Source organism: Nycticebus coucang, chromosome 12 (assembly GCF_027406575.1).
Source record: "Nycticebus coucang isolate mNycCou1 chromosome 12, mNycCou1.pri, whole genome shotgun sequence".
In the NCBI taxonomy this organism is placed as follows: domain Eukaryota; kingdom Metazoa; phylum Chordata; class Mammalia; order Primates; family Lorisidae; genus Nycticebus; species Nycticebus coucang.
Window position 1 is genome coordinate 109,455,822 of NC_069791.1, and position 27,893 is coordinate 109,483,714.

Consider the following 27,893-nt stretch of genomic DNA (forward strand, 5'->3'; position numbering starts at 1 on the left):
GGGATATAATGGGAGGACTTTTGAACTCTGCTCTTTTATTTGTGGGGCACTCCAAGCTATTCTCATGGGGGAGGGGACTTTTGTCCACTTGGTGATGGATTTTGTACCTTTTGTTTGTATGCTTGGGGTCGCAGCTGCCTCAGCAAGTTTGATGTGCGTTCTTCAATCTTCTCTCTTGGTGCAGCTCTAATCCACCAGGTTACTTGCTAAGTTTCTGTTTTTTAACTCTCCTTCTGGATGGGAGCCTCTGTGGAAATCTGGCTTCAGTCAGCCATCTTGTCTCCGCCCCCGTTTTTTTTTTTTTTTTTGAGAGAGAGTCTCACTATGTCACCCTTGGTAGAGTGCCATAGTGTCATATTTCACAGCAACCTCAAACTCTTTCGACTTAAGCCATTCTCCTGCCTCTGCCTCCCAAGTCGCTGGGACTACAGGCGCCCACCACAACGCCCAGCTATTTTTTATTGCAATTGCCATTGTTGTTTAGCTGGCCCGGTCTGGGTTCAAACCCACCACCCTCGGTTCATATGGTCAGTGTTGTAACCACTGTGGTACGGGTGCCTCCACTTGTATGTTTCTTAATTGAAAGGTGGTGAGTCTTCTTGTCAATTTAAGGGGGGATGGAATGGAAGGGAAGAATAGAGGGGTGAGGTTAGAGGGAAAGCATGGAGGCAGGCCAGAGCATGGAGGCAGGCCAGAGCGTAGAAGGTCTGTCCTCTTCCTCTTGTAGTGAGCAGCACCTTCATGTCCACAGAGCCGGATTAGAGGGGACATGAATGGGTCAGAGTTTGGCTGGAGCCCAGCTCCACCATCCACTAGAGGAGCCCTCTTGGCCACTACCTGTCACTTCTGTGTCTCAGTGTTCTCATCCACCAAATGGGTTTATAATGGTGTCTCCCACACAGGATTATTGTAAAGATTAAATGAAATAACCCAGGCAAAGTGTTGTTAGAACCCTGCCTGGTAGATGTTAAAGGCCCAAAGAATTGTCATTGTCGTTAGTATGATGTTATGAGGAGTTTGATTTTTAACACTGTTTGAGATAGGAAGGACTGATGTTTCTGCAGTTCTCATTTTAAGGAAATGGACACTGATATGCAAAGATGTGAAGTGATTTATAAGAACACACAGCGCAGGGTCAGGAAAATTTTGTGTGAAGGGCCCCATGGTGAATGCTTTCAGCTTTGTGGACCATATAGTCTCTGTTGCAGCTACTCAACTCTGCTGTTACAGTTTGAAACTTTTTATTTATGAAGCAAGAATTGCCATTCAGGGCATACACACCAGGCCAGTTCTTTGGTGTGTCTGAAGAGCAAAGAGAAGGTTGGAGGTTTTATAAGGAGAAATGTTACCTACTGTTTTACAAGGAAGTTCATTAGAACCAGCAACGTTTTGGGGAGCTGGCAAGCTTTGATTGGTGAATGACAGCAGTGGGTAAGACTAGTCTGAGTTGTAGCAGGCAGTTTCAGCAGCTGTTAGATAGAGCTCGTTTCAGGTTACAGGAGGCTGTTTCAGCAGCCAGGATTGCAGAGAATGACAGTCTTGAAGCAATGTCATATACCTTGAGCTCTTTCCCCCCTGGCCTTTCAGGTCTGTTTTAGTTGGGTGTTTAGTTGAATGGCCCAGTTTGTATGATCAACTTTCATGGCAGGCACAGATGATACGTGTGAAGACTTCATTTACCAAAACAGATGGTGGTCAGACTTGGCCTGTGTTTGCCAACTCCTGACATAGCTGTTAAGTGGCCAAGTGCTAAGTTAGGTCTTGAATCTGTGTCTTCTGGCTCCAAAATTCTAGCCCCATCCTGTTGTGTCATGTAGCTTCCTGTGTAACCAAATCAGGGGATGCTCATCTGCCACCCAGCATCCAAACACCTGCTGCTTCGGGGCCAGTTCAAGCATTTGGAAGAAGGAAGGGCTTCATTTTCCAGCCTCTGAGATGTCTGCAGACATTTTCTTTGTTAGAATTTGTTTTGAATCTCTTTACTCTTGGGTGTGTGTTGCTGCCCCTCTGTTATTTCTTAATAGCTCAGTAAAAGCAAATCTGGGAACTTAAAAAAAGTTATGACTGAGAACTTCAGGCTCCTGTTAGCTACCATCTCAGACTCCAAAGAGCGGACTGCTGCTTCCCCTAGTACTGCTACAGAGCCTGCTGCTCATGGTGCTCCTGGGAGGAGGTAGAGCACCTCCTGGGTGCTTCTGAGCTGCAGGAATTATGGTATGGGAGGGTGAGTGGAGTGAAGCCCACCAGGAGAGCAAGTGGCCCACAATTAGCCTCGTAACCACTCAGGGCAGGGAGGAAACAGTCCCATCTCTGCCAGGTAAGTCGTTTGAGATATCCAGCCTTGACCTCTGCCCAAAGGAAAAGGTGAAAGAATATACAGTTGTTTCCGCCCATGTTAGCTGTGGGCATACGGCAGGTTGGGAGACTCATCGCTGGGTTTGGCCAACTCTGCCGCAGCATTCGCTCCCTGTTGGCCCAAGCTGGGCTGGAAGAGGAATTACCGATGACAGACAAACTACGTGACATTCACAAACTTTCAAGGCAGCATTTAAACCACTACTAAAGAATTAATTCTCAAAGCTCACTCAAAAACAAAAGGAATAGGTTTATTTTGCATGTGATAATGCTCTTGGTGCTTTATAAATGATGCATAAAGGAAAGATTAGGGAGGTTACAATATGAGATGGGATCTGTGCTGTGTGGCTTGTTTGAAAGTTGCTAAGCTCTCCCCTTCTCTTAGCACATTCAAGGAGATTTTGTGTTGGGCAGTTTTGCTCTTTGGATTTTCGAGTAGAGGAAAATGGTTCTATACACTGAAAGTACTATCAGTGCTTTTAAAAACCCAGTTCTCTTGTCTCTGAGGTAGGAAGGTTAGTAAAAGCTTAGTGTCCTCTCCTGAGAAGTCTAAGAAATGTTAATTATATCATTTACTGTTTAGATGGCTTCTAAAGGGAGATCGGTTTGAGAATAATTATTTGGGGGATTATTCTGTTTTTAGGATTGATGTTCAAGGATTATCTAAGTTGTTAGTAAGTTAGGTTGCATTTTACTTCCTCTATTTAAAATTTACAGCGGGCATTGGTCCCCTGTCAGAAGTGGGTCACTACTTGTTAAGGACTGATTATGTCTCCTCAAAATACATATGTTAAGCCCTGACTCCCACTGTGATTATATTTTGAGATTGGTTTTTAGAAATATAATTAAAGTTGAATGATGTCATGAGGGTGGGGCTGTATCTGATGGGACTGGCATCTTTCGAAGAGGAGACTACAGGTCTACATGCTGCAGAGAGAAGGTTGTGTGATGATTCAGGGAAGAGGTGGCCATCGGCACATCAAGGAGCGAGGCCTCAGGAGAAACCACCTCACCACACCTGGGTCTGGGGCTTCGGCTTCAGAACTATGAGAAGTAACTTTGTTGTTTCAGACCGTGGTGTTGTGTTACGGCAACCTTTGTTGGAACAATATGCTATTAGTAATGTCTTCTCTCCCAGCTCTTGACAGGTGCGGGTTCAAATCCTGGCTTTGCTGCTTATCAGCTTTAGTCTATGGACAAGAATCATATCCCTGCATGTGATATGTTTTGCCATTCTCTTCCTTGTCTACCTAAGAGAGACAACTATCTAACTAGCCATAGCCCACAGTCCACATTGTCTGAGACTTCTTACCTTCCCCATTTGTGGAGTTGCTGATGATGGCCACTCTCATTTAGTTCATCTGATGAATATTCTTTGGACGTGGGGGAAAGAACCCAGGGCAGGAGTTACCAGGGCAGAACTTATAGATGCTGCCTGCTGTGTAGAGCAGTGATTTTTAAACCGTGTGCTGCAAAAATTTTTAAAGATCATTAATTCAAGTATTTTTGAAAGATGTGTAAAGCATAGTAAGTATATCCTTTTTTTTTCTTTCACTCTTTTTTGATCAACATAAGTTAAATGTGCTGCGGGAGTTTAACTATCGGTTCAAGTGTGCCACGAGGTTGAAAACTGCTGCTCCAGAGGATGAGGTAGGCAGAGACCCCCTGGGGATGAGCACCTCATGGTTGCAGGGCACAGCGGCCTGCAGGGCTGATGGCTTCCTCTGGTCCCTCATGGTTAAGCTCCCTTCTGTTCTCTAGGGTCTGTGGGTTTGTGTTGGAAGGGCTCTGGTGCTGGAGAAGCTGCAAACTGTTAGCAGCAGAAAGAGTTGGGAGGTTTGAATTGTGCTCATTTGTGATTGGCACTGGAGACAGCCATTTCTCTTGGTCCCAAGGGGCAAAAACCCTCAGTCAGGATGGCAACCAGATCTCTCGAGATTCCACAAACCAGCCAGCCTGTCATCATCTGTTAAGTCAACACAGGACACAAAGGGCTAAACATCCAGAAGGAAAAGGTGTAGTGGTCCTAAAGACAACATAGGACCCCAAATGTTTGAGAAGTTCATCTAATAGACTTTATGTCTTTCTGTTTTGGAGATCAGAGATGAGTGAAAACAGGACCTTCCAATGTATGGCACGGGCCTCTCCTTCGCAACGTAGGGGTGGTCACCTGTCTTCATGGGCCCTGGAATAGTACCCAGGTTTTCAGACAGTTTGTAGAGTTCTGTCTAACGTGAATGGTGTTTCCTCCTCTCTCTACACTTTCACATGTGTCGCTCAGCTGGAGCATGTGTGGCTAGATGACATACAGACTTCTCTGGAATTGCTGCTCTAATAGTAATATTGGTATTATTCTGAGACAGTTGTATCAATATTGTGGTATAAAGCAAATGAGTTATTATGGCTCATTCTAATTCTCGTGTATCCTTGAGATGCTTTTTATAAAGAGAAAAGGATATGCAAATATATAAAAGGTTAAGTAAATAGCCCTAGAATTTGAATCGAATTTGAATTTGAAATTTCAGTATGAAATCATGAAGTATGAATGTTTTTGTGTACATATGCATGCATGTGTATATATTTCTGAGGTAGGAGGGTTAGTAAATTGCTTAGTTTCCTTGAGAAGTCTTACAAGAAATTTTATTTATATTTCATTTACTGTTCAGGTGACTTCTAGGGGGGAGATTGATTTGGAAATAATTATTTAAATACAGTTATATGTGTAGATATCTGTAGAGTCTCAGAATAACAGTAACACGACTACTACAATATAATTGCTGAGAACAGATAAAGGTGTTGGCAAATACTTTCTCTGTTTTTCTCCCTTCTTAGAACACGTTCATTCTGAGTCTCCGTTAGGTGAGCATATAGCCAGCACAGACTTCACTCTTTCCCTTTTCATCCTGGACTACTTTTAGTTCTGTAGGTTTGTTGGATGCTTTCCGTCAGTTCTCTGTGGCTATTTTGCTAGTTATTTTAGTTATCTCAAGCTTAATCTGTGGTAGATTTCTGCAGGGAGGGTTTAAGAGGACAGCTATTTCCAGAGTTCTTACATGTTGTTACTAGCTTGTGCTCTTCAAACTTGAAAATAAATTTTATTGACCTAAAAATCCTTAGATCAGATTTTCTTGAGCATTTTAAACATGTTGCTACATTTTCTCAAAGCATTGCTGTCAAAGTTGGGTGGAAATCTAATTTTTCTTCCCCTGGGAGGCGCTTGTCCAAAGGGGTTCTTCCGTTTCTCCAAAGTTTCCTTGTTCTCCCAGAACATACGTGTTACTCACTCAGAGTCAGTAGTCTCGGGTAGGTGGTGTGCTCTTTGAGGGAATTTCAAATCTCTTTATTTCAGCAAAGGTTTTTTTTTTTTTTTAATCATTCTTGGTATTTCTACCTTTGGTTTTCCTCTCCAGTGGCTTCTGTTTTCTGTACGTTGGATCATTCACCAGTCTTCAATATTTGTTACTTTCTTGCAGATCTTTTTAGTACATTCCTTTTAGTTTTAGGGTGGAAGGCTCAGTAGGTACTTGTGAGATGAGGAAAGAATTTCTCTAGACCAAGATTAGGATAAAAAAGTATAAAATTTATTGTATATTCCTATGAGAAGAGCAGGAATGAGAGAGTAAAAGAAGGTGGGAAAAGGACGGGGGAGAGAGCAGGGAGATGATGTGGCAAAAGAAGAAATTCTCACTCAGGGGCGGGGATCAAGAAGCTCCCTGCTCTTAGGGGGGTTGTAAAGTGGTGGGATAAAGTTGAGAAAGTTGTATCCACTCCTTTCTTTCTTCACAGTGGCAGGTGGATAAGAAAAACAAGCTGGGCCAGGAGTCAGAGTTTAAGAGTTGGCTCCTCCCACCTTTCTTTGGAGATGGGGGATTATTGCAGGAATTGGGTAGGGATGGCTGAAGCCTGAGCTCCTTCCCTGTTGTTTACTCAGCAACGCTGTAAAAAACAGATTATCAAAAACAATTGCAAAAAAAAAAATTTACATCTCTTTTTTGTCTATACAGTGGTGGCTCATTTTAGAAGTTGTGTGAACAACTCCTGTGGGGTAGGGTGCCTATTAGCAAAAGAATTTATTGGATCAATCTTTAACTATTGTTATCAAGTTGCAGGATTAGGTATTTTCTTGTCATTTTTGCACAAGGCTGGCCCCTTCATTTATATTTTTCAAGACGCTCATATTTTTCACTGCCTGGGTATTTCTTTTAGGTTGGTCTTCATTTGTGAAATGTTTTCTTTAATTCCATGAGTTTTGTCACCTCCATTGAGGTTTTTCTAATTCTGGTGTATAATCTTTCGTGTCTTGTATCATTTTTGTATTGTCTTACAATTTGTTTTGCAATCGGAAATTACAGTTCCTTGAGTATTTCTGGCATATCTTTCTTATTTAAAGATAGAGTCAACTTCTTATGCTCTTTTTTTCTCATGAGATTTGATCTGGATACTTCTTGCTTTTCTTTATGTGTAGTTAGGAAATGAAACTTTTAGAGGGAGGTGCGACCGAGGGAGTGGAACTCCCTTTTCTGTTGTCTTCTGTTTCCATATTCTGGTATTTGGCATCTCATTTTCTGAGGTTTCCTGGCTGTGTCCCCCCCCCCCCCCCACCTTTGTTTTGCTCTCTCCTTTCTACGTCTTTGTGTCTCTACTGCTCATTGTTTTCTAACAGACTAGTCACCCCTCCTCCTGTAGATATGGAAGTTGTAAAATTGAGAGTGGGGAATATGTAACAGAGGGAATGGTCTGGGAAAAACAGCAAAACTGTTTTCTGTCTCTTAAAAACTCCCCCACCTTTGGAAGGGAAGACCTGCATCCTGCAGGTGGTGGGTGGTCAGGAGCTGCAAGGGAATGTCTTTTGTTCTTTACACTGTCTGAGATGGGCCTGGTGGGTCCCCCAGGTGTGCAGAGGTCTCAGATGGGAGATTAGAATCATTAACTGCAGGTAAATGATAGTAGCCTAGAATGAGGGCCATAATTTTAAAAGCTCTGCATTTCTGCTATGAATAGGGAATTTGATGTTTTGGGATTCAAAATATTGAAAATATCAGTCTGCCATTTTTCCTCTTTGTGGGCAAAGTAATAAACTTGTCTGTTTTTCCTAACCACTTACCCCATTCTTCTGATGGGGCTTCATGGACTTTTGCTAACAATTCTTCTCACGTATAGGCAGTCCCCAGATTACAAACAAGATACGTTCTGTAGGTTTATTCTTAAGTTGAATTTGTGTATAGGTTGGAACAGGTACGTTTACCTACTACCTGTAATAGCCCATCCCCGTGAGTGTGAGTTGCACATTACTAGGGTGCTTGTAACTTGGGGATGCCTGTAGTTTTTTTCCTCACTGTCGTGTCCTGTCCTGGAAGGTAATCGCAGTCAGTGGAGTTTTGAGAGTTAATGGAGGCCAGCCTAGGCCTCGCTTCCCTCTGTGTGCTCATCTATTAGGGAAGGGAAACACCTCTCTCTGTCTCTGTCTCACTGCAGTTCCCGACTCGCCCCGTGTTTCCCTTCCAGGGAGCACTGCTGGTGACTGGGGGAGTCTTTCCCCAGGGCCTCTCATCAGCTGCCCTGTGCAGATGCCACAGAGGCCTTGTGGTTTGGTCGGCTAGTCCTCACCTGCTCATGTTTTGGGGCTCATGGAGTTACCTTGTCACCTCACTTTGTTACAAACGCTGCCCATGGGCTTTTGGTTTTACTATCTAGTTACTTTTTCATTGTGGTGGGGATTTAGTGAGATTAAAAATTATGCTGCTGTCATTTCAGAATCCCATTTTAAATAATACTAATAAATCCTTCATTAATAGTAATCCCACCAGACAAAGCACAAAGGAAGGAAGCTGTCAGTGAGGGTGAAATTGAAGTGAAATAGGTGGTTGGTAATAGGCCAATCGATTACAGTGGATTAGAGCTACTCTTGCTTCACAAAAGTAGTTACTCTGATGACTCCTGCCATTTTTTCACTCAGAGCAGAGCTTCCCAGCTAATCTGGACTCTTTATGGGGGGTTGTGGTGAAGGGGTGATTCCTTCAGCCTTCAGGACAGGAAGCCCTACCAGGTACCTCCAACCCAAGTTAGTGTATCTGTTCACCCTCATTGGGACATAGAAATGTCATTTTGAGCCTTGTGTGTGGATTTATTTACTCATTAGACATTTCTTATTTTTCAAAAAAATTGCCTAACTTTCCATTTTAACCTGCTGATCCACTGCTATGCTCTCCACCTAGATCCACTGTTATTATTTTATACATTTGTCTTTATTTTTACTTTATTTTTCTTTTCTTTCTTTCTTTTTGAGACAGAATCTTACTTCGTTACCCTGGGTAGAGTGCCATGGCATCATAGCTCATAGCATCCTCAAACTCTTGGACTTAAGCAATTCTCTTAAGCAGCCTCTTGAGTAGCTGACTACATGTGCCTCTTGAGTAGCTGACTACATGTGCCTGCCACAATGCTTGTTTGTTTTTTTTTTTTTTTGGAGATGGGTCTCCCTCTAGCTCAGGCAATCCACTCACCTTGGCCTCCCACAGTGCTAGGATTACAGGCATGGGCCACCATGCCTGGCCCACTTAATTTTACTAAATAAATGAATAAAACAAACAGATACTATATATAGATACATGTATATATGTATATACATGTACATATGTATATATTTTTCTGAACTTGTTGAAAGCTGTTTCAGACATTTTTTTCCCCCCTTAAATCATTGTACATTTATCTCCCAAGAACAAGGACATTTTCCTACATTGCCACAATAATACTATGCTGGAGAAAATGGACAATAATTCTGTAATAGCTAATATATAGTTCACATTCACAATTCCCTAATTTTTCCCAAAGTGTCTTTTCCAGCCCTCCCCACCACGTCAGGATTCGCACGAGGCCCATGCGTCATGGTGGCTGAGGTGGCATCAGACAGCTGTTGCAGCTGATTTTCCATGTACTGTGCTGTGTGTTGTGGATTCAGAGATTGGGCAGGCCCAACTTCTTGCTTTTAAAGACATCTTGGTCAATAAGAAGCCATGTTACAAATAAAAACAATAAAGATTGGGACCTCCTAGAGCTCCCTGCTATGGTGGCCTTTTTTTGAGAGTTTCAATTCACCTTTTTAACAAATGGCATCTGGTCCCCTCCTGGTCTGCAAACTCACCACATCTGGTGAGCTTCCTGGAGTCTACCGGGATCCATTCACATTTGGGCACCGATCAAGCCATCTTCAGAGACTCCTGGCCCTCTTGAGTTTTCTGCGGAGAGCCTGGAGGCTTGAGAGCACACTCCGTTCCTTTGGAAACATCTTTCATAGTTTGTCAGTAATTCATCCTCAGAGTGTGGGGTGGAACAGAACATAGCAGGAAAACGTTTTAATCAAGTGTAGACTAGCATCAGTGACAGCTTTAAGGAGTCTTGTTTTCTTTTTGCTTTGTTAACTCTTGCAGTCATTAGCTGTCAAGGAGAAAATAATCGTGTTTCCTCTGAAATGTGATTTATTCCACTGGATTTTCTATATCAAGAACAATGTACATGTTTGAGCCTGGCTGCAAGCCAGACAGGCTACATGGGACTGGTTTTTTTTTTGACAGAGTCTCACTGTGTTGCCCTTGGTAGAGTGCTGTGGCATCACAGCTCACAGCAACCTCAAAGTCTTGGGCTCAAGCTATCTTCTTGTCTCAGTCTCCCAAGTAGCTGAGACTATAGGCATATACCACCATGCTTGGCTAGTTTTTCTCTCTCTCTTTCTCTCTTTTTTAGTAGAGACAGAGTCTTGCTTTGCTCAGGCTAGTCTCAAACTCCTGAGCTCAAGGGATCCTCCTGCCTTGGCCTCCCAAAGTGCTATGATTGCAGGGTGAACCACTGCACTTGGCCCTGGCCTGTTTTTTAGTTCAGGTAAGAGATAATAATACACCCTCCTTCAGTAACTTTTCTCTTGCTCTCCCTCTGTCTAGTTGGCCTCCATTGTTGTATTTTGTTATCTTTTCATCCTTGCTTTATTCATAGTCCATGTTGTTTCCTATCTGTGGTCTCAAGAGGCTGAGATTTGATGAGACTATTGTGACTTATTTGAGAGCCAAATTGAATTTTCAGCTTGTTATTCAGATGTGGGATTTCTTGCTCTCCAAATGCCGTGTCGGTAATAGCAGCTCTGCAGCCCATCACAGTCTCCAGACACCATAGTAAGAAAGGGACCCATTCTAGGTCTTTCCCCCTTTCCTCAGATGTGGGTTGCAAGATAATAACAGTGATTGTACCTCCCTGTTACACAATACCCCTCGAAGGGCTTTCTAGGTTTTATCTCAGTGGCCCTGCCTGAATTATCACAAAGGAGACAGGTGAACTGCACCAAGTAATACTGGTAATTAGGCCTTGTTATTTTGAGATATTATTTAGTATTTAATATGGTCTATATTTATATTTACCAAGCACATTTTCTTGGCTTTTCAGTACCTTTTACGAGCTATTCAGTTAATCCTTTTAACCCTACTGTGTGGGCCATTATTATTAAACCTTTCCATTTTTTTGGTTGGGAGCTTTTCTTTTCTAAAGGAGTTTCTTTTTTTAAAAAACTTACTATTTTGAAGAAATCTTATATTTTCTCAACAATTGCAGAGATGGTAAAAGAACTTTGTGTTCTTTTACATACATACATGTATGCCCTTCCTTCAGACTCACGAGTTGTTAGTGTTTGGCCATATTTGAGATAAACTTGTCTTTCTCTATTTCTATAAATCCTATCTCTCTGTACCCATACAAACTTTTTCATTATTCTTTTTCTTTTCTTTCTTTCTTTTTTTTTTTTTTCTTTTTTGAAATAGGATCTAGCTCTGTCATCCAGGCTGGAGTATAGTGGTACAATCATAACTCACAGTAACCTCAAACTTCTAGGGTCAAGGGATTGTCCTGCCTCAGTGTCCCAAGTAGCCGGGACTATTGGCTGCAGTCACTGGACCTGCCTGATTTTTAAACCTTTTTTTTTTTTTTTTTTATAGACAGGGTCTTGCTATATTGTCCAGGCTGGTCTCAAACTCCAGCCTTAGTAGATCCTCCGACCTTGGCCTCTCAAAGTGTTGGGATTACAAGTATTAGCACCTGGCCCTGATCCATTTAATAGTTGCAAATGTCATGACCATTTACCCCTGAATACTCAAGTATATAATTTCTGAGAGCAAGGATACTTTCTCACATGACTGAAGTATGATTATAAAATTAAACATTGATGTCATTATTTTCATGCAATATATAGTCCAATATTCATATTTCACCTCTTAAATATGGGCCAATTAGTCCTTTTATGACTATTCTCATTGCCTGATCCAGGATCTCCTTTATTCTGGAATGTTGCATAGACTTTCATGACCTTGACTTTTTTTTTTTAATTCCTCTTCTGACCAAATGCTTGATAGAAGCAAAACCCAAACCCCTCAATTTCGGTTTGTCAGCTGTTTTCTCATGATTACATTGCAGTTATGTGTGTTTGACAGGATCTCAAGGGCCTTTCATTCATTTCTTCTTGGCCTAATGGAGGGACACTAATGAGCAAGTAGACTTTTGATTTCACAGATGGCCAAACTCAATGCCAAGAGGTCAAGGTCAAGAGCATACACAGCACCTGGTGGCCCTGTAGACTGTGGCTAATAGATGTGTTTGGCATGTGAGGTGTTTTAACACATTGTGGGTCAGTGTTTAAAGATCTTTGACTCCCAGCTGCTCTTGAACAGCTGGAAGATGGGGCAACATAGAGTCATACTCCCTGTGCTTGGGTGGAGTCGTGGACACTCCTTCCCAGCGGCATGTGCTCTCTGCTTCTGCAGGGCCTGTACCACTCAGGCCCTGCTTTGCACGTCCCCCAGCCTGTTCCTTCCTTTGCTACCTGCCTGCTCCTCCAGGCTTGGGGCCCAAAAGCTCTGGGGTAGGGTTCCAATTTGTCATGCTCACTCTTGTCTTCCACTTTGCATTCTTCTTGGGGCTCATCAGGAAACAACTTGACAGTCATTTCTTATCTGCTGCTCCTGCCTGTTTGTGTCCTTTGCCTGTTTTAAGGATATTAATTTGCGTACCCATTCTTCTGTTTACTTACCTTTTCTGTAGTGGTACTGTTTTTTTTCCCCTGAGACAGAGTCTCGTTCTGTTGCCCTGGGTAGAGTGCCATGGTATCATCATAACTCACAGCAACTTCAAACTCTTGGGCTCATGCAATCCTTCTGTCTCAGCCATCTGAGTAGCTGAGACTATAGGCACCTGCCACAACACCTGGCTATTTTTGGTAGAGATGGGGTCTCTCTCTTGCTCAGGCTGGTCTTGACCTCTTGAGCTCAAAGGACCTACCTGCCTTGGCCTCTCAGAGTGCTAGGATTATAGGTGTGAGCCACCACTCCCGGCATGCAGTGGTACTGTTTGTGTTTGCTCCTCCAAGGGTAAGTTGTCATGTGGGCGGTACCTTAAGAGTTTCTAAAACTGGCTTGTGTGGAAGCCCAGTTAACCTGGGAAATGCTGCATCCCTAGAGAGGTCCTCTGGGCCAGCCACAGGAGATCAGGCAGACCTTCTGAGAAGAGACGGAGGTGGCTGTGTGAGAGGGGGTGCGGCAGAGGACCACAGGAGATCAGGCAGACCTTCTGAGGAGGAGGCTGAGGCTTGTTTTCGACAAGCAAAATATTCTCCTTCATAACTACATTACAACAATTGAAATTAGAAAATTAACACACGTTTGTACCATCTAATCCCTACGTAATGCTCAACTTTAACCAGTTATCCCAATAACATTTTTTCTTGCGAAATGATTGAGTCCTGAATGATACCTTGCATGTAATTATCTGTCTTTTAGGCTGGAATAATTTCTCCCTCTCTCTGTCCTTGACTTTTGTGACCTTGACACTTTTGGGAGGGAGCCAAGGGAGGGGGTGGGGCAGAGGACCAGTCTTGGGTCGCCTGACATGGAAAGCTTCTAGGTAAGATTTGAGCATCATTACAGGCTCTTCCCTAGCCCTCTCTCCCCGGGAGAACATAGATCTCTCTGGTTTAGAAAATAATAACCAGTAGAGTCCTGGTTTGCAATTTATAAGTAATTATGACAAAAATAATAAATCAACAGCTAACATTGATTTAGTGTCTACTATATGCCAGACACTTTATGCACATTTATAGTTATGCACACACTTGTTCTAATTCTCTCTGTAGTTTCAGGAGTGGGTACTTTTGTCATCCCCTTTATAGGTGATAAACTGGTTAAGTGACTTGCCCAAGGTCACATGGAGGCAGAGTGAGCACTCATACCAGGACTGTCAGACCTTTTTAATATGGCACTTTTTAATATGGCACAAAGGACTGAAGCGAGCTTCCTCCTTGATAAATAAGTGCCCTGAGAAGTAACTTATATGAGTTTTTGAGTCAGCTGCGATTTTGGCTATTAAATTTGGAACCCTGAGATTTTCCCATTGTGCTCAGTATATTTTAGGTGTGTGTCATCTGCAGTTAATTACCTTTTTGAGTTACTGGAGGTTGACTGTTTCCCTCTCTGTGGATATGCAATGTGGGGACCAGCTTGCCCTCCTGAGTGGAATTGACCAGGTGGCTAATGAGATGAGGTTTATAAAATAGTGAAATGATGATAATGGGGGTGGGGAAACCGAGAGCACTAAAAATCAAACAAGCTTTTTACAGCTACCTCTTCCTAGCCCCTCCATCTGGCAGAGATAAGACGCCACATAGCTCAAACCAGAGTACAGCCAAGGAGAAATACAGAGGCTCCTGGTAGCCCTTGGCCTATCTTGTTAGAGAAAACTACTAAAAAGAAAGGAAAAGTACTCAGGCTTCTTGTGCATGGGTAGGCATCATTGTTTTCTGAACAGGATCTTAAGAAGGAATATATTTCTTGTTCGGGTCTTTGTAATGGAAGCGGTATGGCAGGAGGGCACTGGGCAGTGAGTGGCTCCTGGGCCTGAGGGGTCCAGCAGTGTCCTCCAGGCATATTAAAATGCAGGTTCCAGGCTCTACCCCAGAGTTCATGATTATTGAGTGGGCGTAGGAATCTTTTATTTCTTTTTTATTTCTTATTTTTTATTTATTTATTTTTTGGAGACAGAGTCTCAAGCTATTGCCCTGGGTGGAGTGCTGTGGTGTCATAGCTCATAGAAACCTCTAACTCTTGGGCTCACGTGATCCTCTTGCCTCAGTTTTTCTATTTTTAGTAGAGATGAGTTCTTGCTTTTGCTCAGGCTGGTCTCAAACTCATGAGCTCAAGTGATCTGCCTGTCTTGGCCTTCCAGAGTGCTAGGATTATAGGCATGAGCCACTGTGCCCGGCCTTATTTCTTAATTTTTTTCACTTTTGAATATGTTAGTATATGTTTTTGACAAGCAAAATATTCTCCTTCATAACTACATTACAACAATTGAAATTAGAAAATTAACGCTAACACATTTGTACCATCTAATCCCTATGTAATGCTCAACTTTAACCAGTTATCTCAATAACATTTTTTCTTGCAAAATGTTTGAGTCCTGAATGATACCTTGCATGTAATTATCTGTCTCTTCAGGCTGGAATAATTTCTCTCTCTCTCTCTTTGTCTCTCTCTCTCCTTGACTTTTGTGACCTTGACACTTTTGAATGTTCAGGCCAGTTTATTTTGCAGAGTCCCTCCGCTTGATTTGTTTGTGTTTCCTTACATTTGACACAGTTTGTGCATCTGTGGCAGGAGCATTGCAGAGGCGATGCACGTTCTCTGTGCATCCTAGTGCGAGGTGCATGGTTTCAATTCATTTCATTCCTGATGGTGTTAACCTTGGTCCCTTAATTAAGAGGGTGTCTGCCCCCTTCTGCACTGTAAAGTTACTCTTTTCCCTTTGCAATTAATGAGATTTTGTGGGGAGGTTTTATGGAGCCATAAATATCTTATTACACATTAAACTTCCCACCCATTCATTTTGGATTCCTGGGTTTCAGTTTTATTCAGAAACTCATAATCTATTACTGTCAGTATTTTGATGCTCAGATTCTCCCGGATTGGTCCTGTGGGAACCCTTATGAGCTGGCTTCTGTGTCCTTTTGAAATGTTCCCATGAATTCCCAGTGATACCTTGAATTTCAATCCAACAACACTGTGACTTCTTGTTTTCTTACTTTGCATATTTATTACCCACTTCTCCAACAGTAAGAATTCAGGCTCCAGTTGTCTGTGATATATTCAGTTATTTGACTCATCTCCTCATAAGTTAACTAATCTCTTATAGCCTAGATTAAATTGCTCAGGAAATGGGGAAGAGCAGGGCTGTGGGGAGATCTAATTTCTGGATAAAATTCTCTGCTGATTCCATTATTGGAGATCCCCCAAGGTCTGGCTATATCTGGAGGGATCTTGGCCTCGTGTCAGAAGGTGTGGACATTGGAGTTGTTCAGATACCAACCCCAGTCCCACTCCTGGTTGACTGTGGTTGGTCACTAACCCTGCCACACCTCCATTTCCTTATCAGTCAAATGAGAACAATAGGAAGGAGGTCAAAACAAGGGAAATACAACATAGTCACTCTCCTCAGGACAACCTAAATAGGGGGAGATGAGCACAGGCCAGGGGTTAATGTTAGACTTGTGGAGAGAGAAACTTGTCCAGGAGATGCTAGGGGTAGAAAAGGGAGCCATCTCATGCCCTGTGGTGGAAGTGGGGTTGGCAGGAAAGGCTTCAGAGAGAAGGTGGGCTCTGAGGAGACTCTGGAAAAATTTGCTTAGCAGGGGCTGGGGCAAATGGGGGTGTTGCAGGCAGAGAATCGAAGCAACCTCAGCAAACAGGTATGAGAAAGAGCTTGGCTGGGGTGGGCCACAGGGAAGGGTTGTGATTGGCCAACACCCGTAGTGGGGCTGGGAGGCTGTTTTGGGGTGGTTGTCTGAACTGCTCTGGGAGCCCCAACAGCGGCCGGAGGAGAGGAACAGGGCAGGCTCAGCCTTGAGAGACGGACTGAGTGGGGGGCAATAGCCTGGGTGGAGGTCCAGGACCATCCCCTGAGGTGGCCCCTCTAAGGTGGCCATAGGGGAGAGTGCTCTGGAAAGCTTCCTTCATCCCCTCCTGCCCTCAGGCCCTCAGTGCAGAGGTGCTGGCTGGCTGTGTTACTCCCCAGCCCTGATGATTATTTATTGTATCGCAAAGGCAAAGACTGGTCCGGCTTCCACTCTGGAGTCACACTGTCTGGGTTTGAATCCTGGCTCTGCCACTTTTTGGCTTGTTGCTTGCTAGGAAAGTCACTCAGGTTTCATGTCGATATTTAGGTTTGTGGGTATCTAAAAACTCCTGTGAATCCCTCTCCTCTTCCTGAGCTAGACAAGTGGTCGCTGGTAGCAGCAGTGTCATGGTGCAGACCGAGGGCGTGGATGCAGAGTGCTCTGTAAAGGACAAGCCAAGCACTTGTGCTGCACTCAGTATAGCAGCAGCCCTAAGAGATGATAAATTCCTTAAAAAAAAAAAAAAGTGGTGAGTAAGTTCCCACCTAATGGCACACTTCTGGGGGAAGGACACTACAGCTTGGACTGTAAACACTGTAACCTAATTGTATGTACCCTCCTGTCAACCCGATAAGACAGGTGGTAGGGTTGGAGTTGGGGATCAGAGCACACTAACATGCACCGTTTAGGGAAAATGGATTTTATAGCTTGGTCTGTGTCACTTTGCAGTGGCTCGACTTAGGAGCAGTGGCTGCGAATACCACAAAGCCGGGTGATTTATGCTGTCCTTCCTGCCTCTTGTTGGTGCTGCTCTGGGGCAGTCCTCAGGGCTTGACGTAGCCTGGCCACTTAGCTCCATTCTTCTAGTAGTTAGTTGTGGTCACCCTTGGTGTTCCTGGCACCAGATAGCAGATCATAGGGAACGCAAAATTCCTGTAGGTGTGTCTTAGGGTGGTGTTTTAGTGCCTGTGAATTACCAAATGTATTTACACAGGTTTGTTGGTTTTGTTTTGAGTGGTGTTATCTGAGGTTGCTGCTTGTTTATTCTGACATTGGGGCAGGCATAATTGCTTTGACTTACAAACATTAATTATTGCAGTCATTGGAAGCTGTTTGAGAGGTACTTGCTACCTACTCATTGATTTGCTTTCTTTCCTGATGCTTTTTTTTTTTTTTTTTTATTGTTGGGGATTCATTGAGGGTACAATAAGCCAGGTTTTTCCTGATGCTTTTAAAGAAAACCTCAGGGCAGCCCGCAGGCACATTTGGGGCTGGTAGCGGGAGTCGGACAGGTGAGCGGTCTTCCCAGTCCTGGCCACCACCACTTCTTGCCTTGGTTGGCCACAATGGCCTCCGGATCTGCCAGCTTCTCGTATTTCCCTCCTCAGCTTGTTTTGCTCTTCCCATAGGGCATGTCTGCATTCCTCAGCTTGGTACCTTTTCCTGGCTGCACCAGGAATTTACTACCATGGTTTGTTGAACCATTCAACTGTCCAGAGACATTTTTGGTGATTATGAATAATGTTGGTAGAAACATTTGTGTACAGATTTTTGTGTGATCAATTTTTTTTTTTTTTTTTTTTAGGAAAAACATCCAGAAGTGAGATTGCTGGGTCATATAGTGGCTGAATTAATTTCAGTTTCCACCAGCAACGTATGAGAGTTTCAGCTCTTTCACGTTCTCCTCGGCACTTGGTGTTGGCATTAAAATATTTTTTTTTCTGACCATTTTAGTGGATTTGTCATGGCATCTCACTGTGCCTTTGGTGTGTATTTGACTGATGATGACATATTTTCACATGCTTGCTTACTGTCCGTGTATGTTCTTTGTTTATGTCTGTTCTCATCTCCCCCCACCCCTTTTTGACTAAGTGATTTTATTAATTTTTAGAGGTTTTTAACGTATTTTGGATACAAGCACTTTACTGTCTGTATGATCTGTAACTATTTTCTCCTAGTCTGTAGCCTGTCTTTTCATGCTTTTTGCTATCTTTCATAGAGCAGATGCAGTTGGACATTTGTTTTCTGTTATGGATCATGGTTTTGATATTATGTCTAGGAACTCTGACTAACCCCAGGTTAGACGTGATTTTCTTCTTCTAAGCACTTTATAGTTTTGTTTTACATTTGTTTGTGATCTGATTTAACGCTTGTATGAGGTGTGCAGTATCAGTTGAAGTTTATTTTTTGCATATGCGTACGCAGTTGGTTTAAAAACCAAGCGGTTTCCCCCTGAATGGCCTTTGTACCTTTGTCAAGAGTCAGGCGACTGTGTTTGGGTGGGCTTGTTCCTTGAGTCTGGGTTCTGTCCTGCCGGCCTGTGTCTCGCATTTGCCTGTCCTGCACTTCCTTCATTGCTGTGGCTTCATGGTAGTTTTAAAATTGGGCAGTGAGAGTCTTCTGACTTTGTGCTTCTTTTTCAAAACAATTTTGGCTATTATAGTTTGTCTTTCCATGTGAATTTTATTATTAGCTAGAATATTTCTACAGAAAATTCTGCTGGGATTTTGGCTGGGGTTGGCGTTAAGTCTATAGAAGAGTTGGGGAATAATTGGCACCTTAGTTATTTAAGTCTTCTAGGTGATGAATCTGGTCTCTCCTTTGACTTCTCTCGTCAGTATTGTCCTACACGCATCTTGTTTATACCTGTGCATATCATCTTTTGGAGGTTTTATCAAGGGTTCCTCTCATGACTCTGCTTTTTACTTGTTCATTGGTTGTGTATAGAAATGCAGTTGGTGTTTCTGTTTGACCTTGCATCCCATGACCTTGAAAAACTCATTTATTCTGAGACTTTTTTTGTAGATTCTCAGAATTTTCTATGCAGACAATCACATTATTTGTAAACAGGGACAGTTTTAGTTCTTACTTTTTAATCTGATGCTAATTTTTGGTGCAGGGCTGGGAGCTCATTTCACTGGTTAGAACCCAGTGTGCTGAATGTGAGTGAAGGCCTCCTTGACGTCTTGTCAGCTCTGGGTGGGTGGGGGGCAAAATACCATCTTCAACCATTAAGTGTGATGTAGGATCTTTCGGTCGTCTAATCTTTTTTTTTTTTGAGACAGAGTCTCACTACGTAGTCCTCTGTAGAGTGCTGTAGTATCACAGCTCACAGCAACCTCAAACTCTTGGGCTTAAGCAATTCTCTTGCCTCAGCCTCCCAAGTAGCTGGGACTACAGGAAACTGCCACAACACCCAGCTATTTTTTGGTTGTAGTTGGCCTGGGCTGGATTTGAACCCACCAGCTCAGGTGTATGTGGCTGGCATCCTAGCTGCTGAGCTACGGTGCACCGAGCAAGTAGTCAAATCTTATTCTAGATACAGTTTTGAAGTATTCTAGTAAAGTATGTTGTTGGGAAAAGAAAGCATTTTTCTTCTAATTTCATCATCTATAAATGAACCCTGTTACCATGCAAATGTGCCCCTGCAGACAAGGGGTCGTAGTAAATGCCCTTGGCCCTCTGCTGTGTCACTCATCAGTGTCCATGGTGACAAACGCACTTAGCATAACTTTGACTCTTCTGTAGTGTCCTGTTGCAGATGGATGTGCCATAATTTATCCACTCTTCTCTTGTCAAGTACTTAATTCGTAGCCAGTTTCTTTCTGCTGTATTCACCATATCCTCATGTGTGTGCTTTTCCTAGAAGGGGAGTTACTGGGTCAAAAGACCTATGGCTCTTGATTCGTATTTTTTGAAGCTCATCTGTGACCAGCTGCTTACATATATGAGATGTCTGAGGGGGTCGGTAGCAGGGGCTTCAGCTGTGTATAAGCCTTGGGAGGTTCCTTAACCTCTTTTAGCAAAGCCCTGGGAAGTGGAGCGGGGGGAGAGAGCTTCCCTATGGTTTCTTGACTTTATTTAACTCTCATCTCCTGTTCTCTTCCTCATCCCCTGGAATATAGTTGGGAAGTATATTTTACAGCATCTTTTCCTTATAGTTTTAATTAAAAGGAAGATCCCCTTTAATGTCACTGTGCACCACCTTTATGGTTTTTGTCACACCTGTGTGTAACTGGCAGTATCATTTACTTTTTTTTTATTTAAATCCACTCACTTTGGGAATACTTTATTTTAAAGGGATTCTTTATATCACTGCAGTAAATAGAAAATCAGTTTTTAAAAAACAGAAGAAATACCCAAGTATTAAAGATTTGGTGAGGCCCTCCAGTGGCACTGGGAACACAGCGCGTTTGATAGACTGTCTTGACTCATTCTCTTTGTGTTTTTCCCTTTCATTGAATACTGAAGAAGCTGCATTCAACCACCCTTCACATGTGGGAAGCACTGAATGGGTGCTGAAGAGGCACCAGGGAACGGGGGTTTCTGTAGGTTGATCTGGGAACGGTTGGGGCTGGGAAAGACAGTGTGTCCCCTCTGTCCTGTGGTTACCTCGTCATCACGCTGGTAATCACCAGGGACACACCAAAACTACAGCTCCTTGTTTGGGGCAGGTGTGAGTCAATAGCTAAAAGACTTTATCCTTGGGGCGAGCCCAGCCATTCACAGTTGGGTCACTGACCGGTCACAGAGGGCAAGTAAAGTCCCAGCTGCCCCTTGTGTGCCAGCAGCGCACTCTGGGGTGGGGAGCGGCTGGTCAGGCCCTCCTGGCCCCTGAGTGCTCCTTTCATCCGCAGGTTCCTTAGCAACTACAGCACAGCCTCCTCCAACTTTTCTAAGTGGTTTTCTAGATGGAATGTTGATTTGATGAAGTCACTTTGTTGGCTGTAAACAGAGCCAGGTATGGAGGAGTGATCTTCAGCTGAGCTGTGTAGACCCTAGAGCTCAAGAAGAGGAAAGTCCTAGGAGGTGGAGGAGAGTTGCCCCTGAGATGTGGCTGACCAGGTTCAACAATCTATGCCTCTGGGCTTAGAGGCCTTGTCCTCACAAGCCGCCTCTGTCACACAACAATAGCACAGAGAAGGCAGGAAGGGGCCTTGGCCCAGGCAGGAGGAGGGAGGTGCAGGGAAGACCTATTCGTAGCAGCCTCCTCATCCCTCTTAGCATTTTCTGAAAGTTAAAAATTATAAGAGAATGGCAACAGCAATATTTTTTGTTTTTAAATGTTACTATTATAGAAAATTATAGAACATAGCTGAACAACCAAAAAACAAAAAAACAACAAAAAAAAAGAAAGTTAAAAATAAAAGCCCCATGACCTCACCACTCAGCAGGTTGGTCTGCTAATGCCACCCTTGTGCGGAGCTGTGGGCGCTCTCTTGCCCTGTGCTGTGCCTCCTCTGCCCCTCTCTGGTTTATGGCAAAGGAGATAGACACCTGACCCTGAAGCCGGCCTCCTGGGTTTGACGCCGCCCTAGGGCAGGTTTTGAAGTCCCCCGTGCCCTTGGTTCCTTCTTCACAAAGCCTCTGAGGTGAATGTGGAGTGCCCCAGCAGGACATAAGTGTGTGGTAATTCCTGCTTTTGATGCTGATGTTCTTTCTGCAGAAAAGCAACATGTAAAGCAAGGGCTGCCTTTGTGAGCTGAGGTGTGGTCAGATGCATTGAAAACAGGCAAATGCAGACCCAGTGATGGGCCCTAAGTGGTTTTACTGAGTGTGTGGCATGTCTGGACCAAGCAATGGCATTTCCGTCTGTATACAGGCTGAGCTAGAGGCTGACTGTGGTGAACTGTTAAATGAGACAACCTTGTTGCAGAATAATTTATAATTGAACCCCGTTTGATAAAGTAAATCGTGAGTGTGTTGGGGTGGTGATTATCTGAACGTGAAGGAAGGAGTAAAATTTATATACTGGGTTTTTTACCATTGGTTACCAGAGGGAAGCTGTAAACAAGAGGAAATAGACTTCAAAGAAACAAAAAGTTAATGAAGCATGGAACATGTTTCATCCATGAAAAATTATATTTAGGGAGTGTGTGCATGTCTGGGGGAAACAGGATAAGGATTGATATAACATGTTAATGGGGTTTATTTCCAGGTGTTGGGGTTTCATCTTGTTTTTGCATTCCTTCTTAAATGCATTTTGACTGTTTATTTTAAAATGAGAATTTTTAATTTTACAATTTTAGAAGCAACCCAGTCTTAAGCTCTTTTCATTGCTAGGAAAGTAATAATTCTACTCTGCTTAAAGCAGCGGTTCTGAACTGTATTAAAGGGCCGTGGCATTAGTAAGGTTGAGCACCACTGGCTTAAAGGCACTGGGGCTAACGATCCTCACAGGAGTTGTGGGCACAAGCAGAAGATGTGGGAGGGGCTCCTGTGTCTGGCATTACAAAACTAAGACTGAATCCAAAAAGAGGCAGAGAAAAGTTCTCGTGGGCCCTGCGGGCAGGGAGACCTGGCTTTGAATCATGGCCTTGTAGCTTACTGGTGGTCATGTGACCTTGGTCAGAGACCTTATCTATCCAACTCCTCTCCTGTAAAATAAGGAGAGTGCTACCGGGTCCCTGCACCTTTTTTCACCAAGTGAAGGATGAATGGGTACTTGATTCAATGAGACCTGTGAAGTCTCAGTACTCAGCAGGTGGCGGCTTTCTCCCCTGGTCCTTAGGGTCCATCCTCAGCCAGTGTATACAGGGAGTGAATTCAGTAGCCTGGTTCTTATGTCCATCATGTATTATTTTATGGAGGGTGGACTTGGTCAGCTGCTTTTCTTCTTTATCTTTCTCTTTCCTTGTCTACTTAGTATGCGTTTCTGTAAATGGGGAGAATATTAGCGCGTGGCTGACACTGAATAGACATCTAACAGACTGCTGGTTTCAAACAGCCCAAGCACAGCACCAGTCAGTGTTCTGAAATTTTGGGTCCTGGTCCCATTTCATGCTTATCTCTATCATGAAAGAGCACTTCTTAAAGTCACTCTGCAAACGTGTCCTGGGTAACTTAGCTTTTTCCAATGATGGTCTCTAAAACACAAGAATATATTGATGTTTTTAAGATGCAGATAATGTCCTTTTCTTTACACAGATTCCCCCCCACCTCAAGTCTAAATTGCTAATTTTTAAATGTATTTTTTAACATTCTTGTACCTGCAGAGAAAACGAAGTGCTGAAAGTCCAGCTGAAGAAATATGTAGGAGCTGTCCAGATGCTGAAAAGAGAAGGCCAAACAGCTGAAGGTGAGGGGGAGACGAGTTTTGGGGAGGGCTGAGCTGTGTCATGGTTCCCTGTAACTGGTGCATCATAGACATTCCCCGTGTAATGAGCACGTACGTGGGTGAACTGGAAGAACAGTGGTGGATTCTGGGAACTTAATTAGGAGGGTTAAATTTGTTACTGATCGCACAGGACTCACCCAATTTGTGTACTTAAGCAACTTTATGTCCAGAATCTTGAGAGACTTGCAATGCAGTGAGCCTCCTGGTGTTGCTCACACAATAGGCCAGGGTGAAAGCAACAGAATGCCAACATGGTGGAGAACCGGCACCCTGGACTTAGGCTGGCCAGGTTTCATACCCCAGCTGTGGTTGAGTTTCTTATTCTCTATGTACCTTGGTTTTCTCATCTGTAAAGTGGGATTATTTGATAGCACCAACCTCATGAAGTGATCTGTCCAGACAACTTTGCATAATGCCTACAGTAGAGTAAGCACTGGAATATGGGAATCTGGATATGGTTTACATAGTAATATCATAAAGACATGAAGTTTTTGGAAACTTGTGTGTTTTATTATGGTCTCCATTTGATTGGGATCAACATGTGGTGACACCTTTATGGTAACATGCCTTTCTTTATTCTTATTTGGTTTGTAACCAGGATCAGTCTGGAGGAGGCTGCAAGTGCAGAATTCGTCATATCTACTTCTGTGGGCTCATTGCCCTTTCTATACAGATAATGCTATTATGGCTCTGAATTAATTTCATTATGCAGAGTTTTATATATATGTTGGTCTTGCGTATTTTCACTTCTCATCTGTTTTCTCAGCTACTAACTCTTAACAGTCTCTCATTATATTCATTACGTGTTTTGAGTGAATAATGTTTGTCTGGCCCTTTACCCTTTTCATGCAAGTTTAAATGTACTCTGATTTGACGCAGTAACCTGTGATGAGTAGGTATTTTTTTCTCTATATTAAAAAGCTTGTTGCTGGAGGCTTAGGAGAGCTTAAGGGGCTGCTGGTACATGTATCTGGGGGTGGAAATGAACTCTTGCATTTTCTTCCAAATCCCTGCTCTTTGCATTATAAAATTCTTATATTTTAGTGTGTGCAGAGGAGTTACCTGGGGAGCCCATTAAAACATGCCTCTTTTTAGACCCTGTGTCTGGGAGTTGCTGTGGTGGATTCAGTAGGAGGCTCTAGACAGCGTGTCAGGATGAGTGACTGCAACGCAGGCAGCTGTGCGCTGTGCCACCATCTTTGCGGATCCTCCTTTGCCTCCACAGTAATAAGAAAAGTGAACCTTGGGAGAGAAGCACCACTGGACTTGCTGTTGATTTGAAAACCTCAACACTACAAAATGCATTTCTGTCTAGGAGGATTTTTGGAGTGATTCTCCCTAAATAGGCACGCAGAATCTACAATGTACAGAATGATTTTTTTTCTTTCTTCTTTCATTTTTTTGAGACAAGATCTCCCTCCATTGCCCATGCTAGAGTACCATGGTGTCAGGTGAGCTAACACCAACTTCAAACTCCTGGGTTCAAATGACTCTCCTGCCTCAGCCTCCTGAGTAGCTGGGACTACAGGTGCCCTTCACAATGGCCTGGTTAATTTTTCTATTTGTAGTAGAGATGGGGTCTTGCTCTTGCTTAGCCTGGTCTCGAACACCTGGGCTCAAGTGATCCTATCTACTTGGCCTCCCAGAGTGCTGGGATTATAGGCCCAGCACCTGAAGTTCGTTTCCCGAAACCCAGCCTGAATGTCCTGAACCAAAGCTGGATGTCAGCCTTTTCGGGAGGCAGTTGCAACAGCCGTTAAGCAGAGTAGAGTGGAGATGCTGAAGCTTATCCTTCTGTCCCACACAGCAGCAGTAACTATATCACCGTGTAGTTTAAGATCATGTCACCTTGTCTGCAAATCCTTCTTCAGTGGAAGGTCTTCATGAAAACCCTCATGTGTGGGTGTGTGCTGGTGCCTTATTATATAGAAATCCTGAAATTTACTCCTCTTCTCACTTCACAAATATTAGTGAGGACTGGCTAGATGCTGAGGACCTCAGGCAACCTTAATCAAAGACAGTTCATTCAAAAACTGCATAGTGGCCTCCTTTCAACATATTTTTCCTAATTTCAAGTATCAACTCCTAGCGAATTACTGCCTTTGTTTGTTGAAAACCATTGTGTATGTCCTGGTCTGTGGGTGGTCTGGATGTCTGGGAGTTGGAAGTAGCTGAGACTACAGGTATGTGCCACCACCCCTGGCTAATTAGAAACATTTTTAGCAGGGGTCTTGCTATGTTGTCCAGGCTGGTCATGAACTCTGAGCCTTAAGCAATCCTCCTGCCTCAGCCTTCCAAAGTGCAGGGTTTATAGGCATGAGTGGCCTCAGAATCTTTCTTGATCTACGATTTCCTCAGTTCCTGGTGTTGGGGATGGACCCAGAAACATCTTCTAGCTTCCCAAATTCTAGGTAGGAACTGAGAATGTATTTCCCACAACTTAAAGTTTTTAGTTTGAGATTCTATTCTATTCTATTCTTTATTTATTTTTAGCAAGAAATTGCTTATGAAATTGTGAGCTCATCAGTAGGGAAAAGTGTGAAAAATCATTTAAGCCCCAGATGCCTTCAGGGTTGAATAGATTTCTGAGGGCTGTTCTGGGATCCTCACCTTCACCTTCATTATTGCATTCTTGTGGAAAAATGTCTCCAGGATTAAAAAAAAAAAAAAAAAAAAAAGCCAAAAATCTTAAAACAAACTTTAGAATAGATCATTGACAGCCTTCGGTTTTACAGTTATCAAATTTCAGATTCTCATGCTCTTTTTTTTTTTTAAAGAGTGATCTGGTTCCTCCAAGAAGATCATGACTTACCCAGCAACACATGGAGTAGAATTTTGGGTGGCTTCATTATCTAATTGAAAGATTTGTTTTTTTTTTAATGTGGTCCAGAAATGAGGTTGGGTTTTTCAGCATGGAAGTACTGTTTTGCCACGTCAGGGTCGGATCTGTAAAGCACATGCCTGGCTTTGTTTCTGGGTCTCTCTCGTCTTAGAGCAGGTTGTCTTGCGCTCTCCTGCCGTGATCAGAGGTGGGCCATGAGCTGCCATGTTCACGGGGAGCTAACCTGGCAATCCAGCTTCCATTGTCACTGCTCATTATTGGGCATTTGAGCAATTCTGTTGTTAAGGACCCTGGATATCCTTTCTCCTCTCTATGGAGCCAGCGTGGGGCAGTTTAACTTCTGGCGAGAGAGCAGATCACTTTCCAGATGCTTGTCACCTGTGGCTTACTGCTGAAGTTTGAAACAAGACAGGTGGCAGAGTGGCTTTCTGTTTGTAGAGGCCTCCTAACAGCTTGCTGAGGGGTCTCTGGAGCAGGTCAGTTATCTTAGGCTCAGACAACAAATGGGTTATGTTGACAAGACTGGCTCATTCTTTTAGGAGGAGCCCCAGACCAGCCAAGTACACAGACAGCGTTGTAACCAGAATAACACTTAGGGCCCACCTTTCGTGCACAGGCCTATTCTCCCTCTGGGCTGATCAACTTGAGAAGCTTGAGTCTCACCTATTGGCTGCTTGGTGAACCAGACAAGGAGGGCCTAGTTGGCTGGTTCAGATGTTCAGTGGCATCAGATCTAGTGGAAACGTGTCTATCCCGCGGAGAGGGAAAGTTCTGTAGGCCTGGAGAAGCCCTCTATTGAGTCAACTTCTGGCTCTTTACACGGCCCATTTCCTTTTCTAGCTCATGGTTCGTCATGGAATTCTGAGGAGCGCTGGTTCTGGCGTGCGCACGGTGTGTGTGTGTGTGTGTGTGGTGGGGCAGCTGTCACGTGAGATGCTGGCGTCATGCTCAGCATGCCACAGGTGCTTTGTTTCAGTTTATAATTAGTTGTGTATCTTCTCTTTCTCCCTCAGGTTCTTGGTAGGAAACAGATGCAGGAATCAGATAACTGGTGATCAAAATAACATTTTTATTACTGACAATTGACCGAGACTCTAGCTTGACCTCTACCAAGAGTCACACTCCCTGACTCTGCCTTCCTGCCTTCCAGGTCTAGACCTGGAACCTCCCTTGGGTGGCATTGTCGAGTCTTCAGAATTGCTTCTTATTCTTTGGGGGAACCCTTGGGGAAGAGGGTTCGGGGGGCATTTCATGTTTTAATACATGAACTTCACCTAATTGAGAATCTTACCCATCAGGTATGGTTAGGGTGCGAGTGGTGAGGCTGAGTCTCCTCATGGAAACCTGGTTCTTTGTGGAGGTCCTTCACGGAGAACTGGGAGGACTGCAGCTACTGACATGACTCTCAGGGGAGCGCGTAGGACGGCCAGGTCAGGGAAGGATTGTGGTTAAAGATGCTGCTTCCATTGTATCTGATTGTCTGGAGTGAGGCAGTGTCAGAAGGTGCAGCTGTTCTGCCCATGGGCAGAATCCCTGTCTCCAGTGGTTTCGCCTCTGGAGACCCCAAGAAAATGGCTGTCTCAGCCAGTACCTCAGGAAGCATTGTACACTCCGTCTTCTTATGAGCTGCAATGGGTGTGAGTAGGTTGGTGTGTCTGAGGTGA

General features: G+C 43.6%; 1 protein-coding gene across 3 annotated transcripts in view; it reads left to right on the plus strand.

The window, feature by feature from the left end:
- Nucleotides 1-27,893, plus strand: part of SNX29 (sorting nexin 29) — a 640,705-nt gene that overhangs the window by 245,642 nt on the left and 367,170 nt on the right. For all 3 annotated transcript variants that reach the window (XM_053556354.1, XM_053556355.1, XM_053556356.1), the window contains exon 14: nt 23,266-23,348. In XM_053556354.1, coding sequence (XP_053412329.1) covers nt 23,266-23,348 — 83 coding nt within the window. The remainder of the gene's footprint in view (nt 1-23,265; nt 23,349-27,893) is intronic.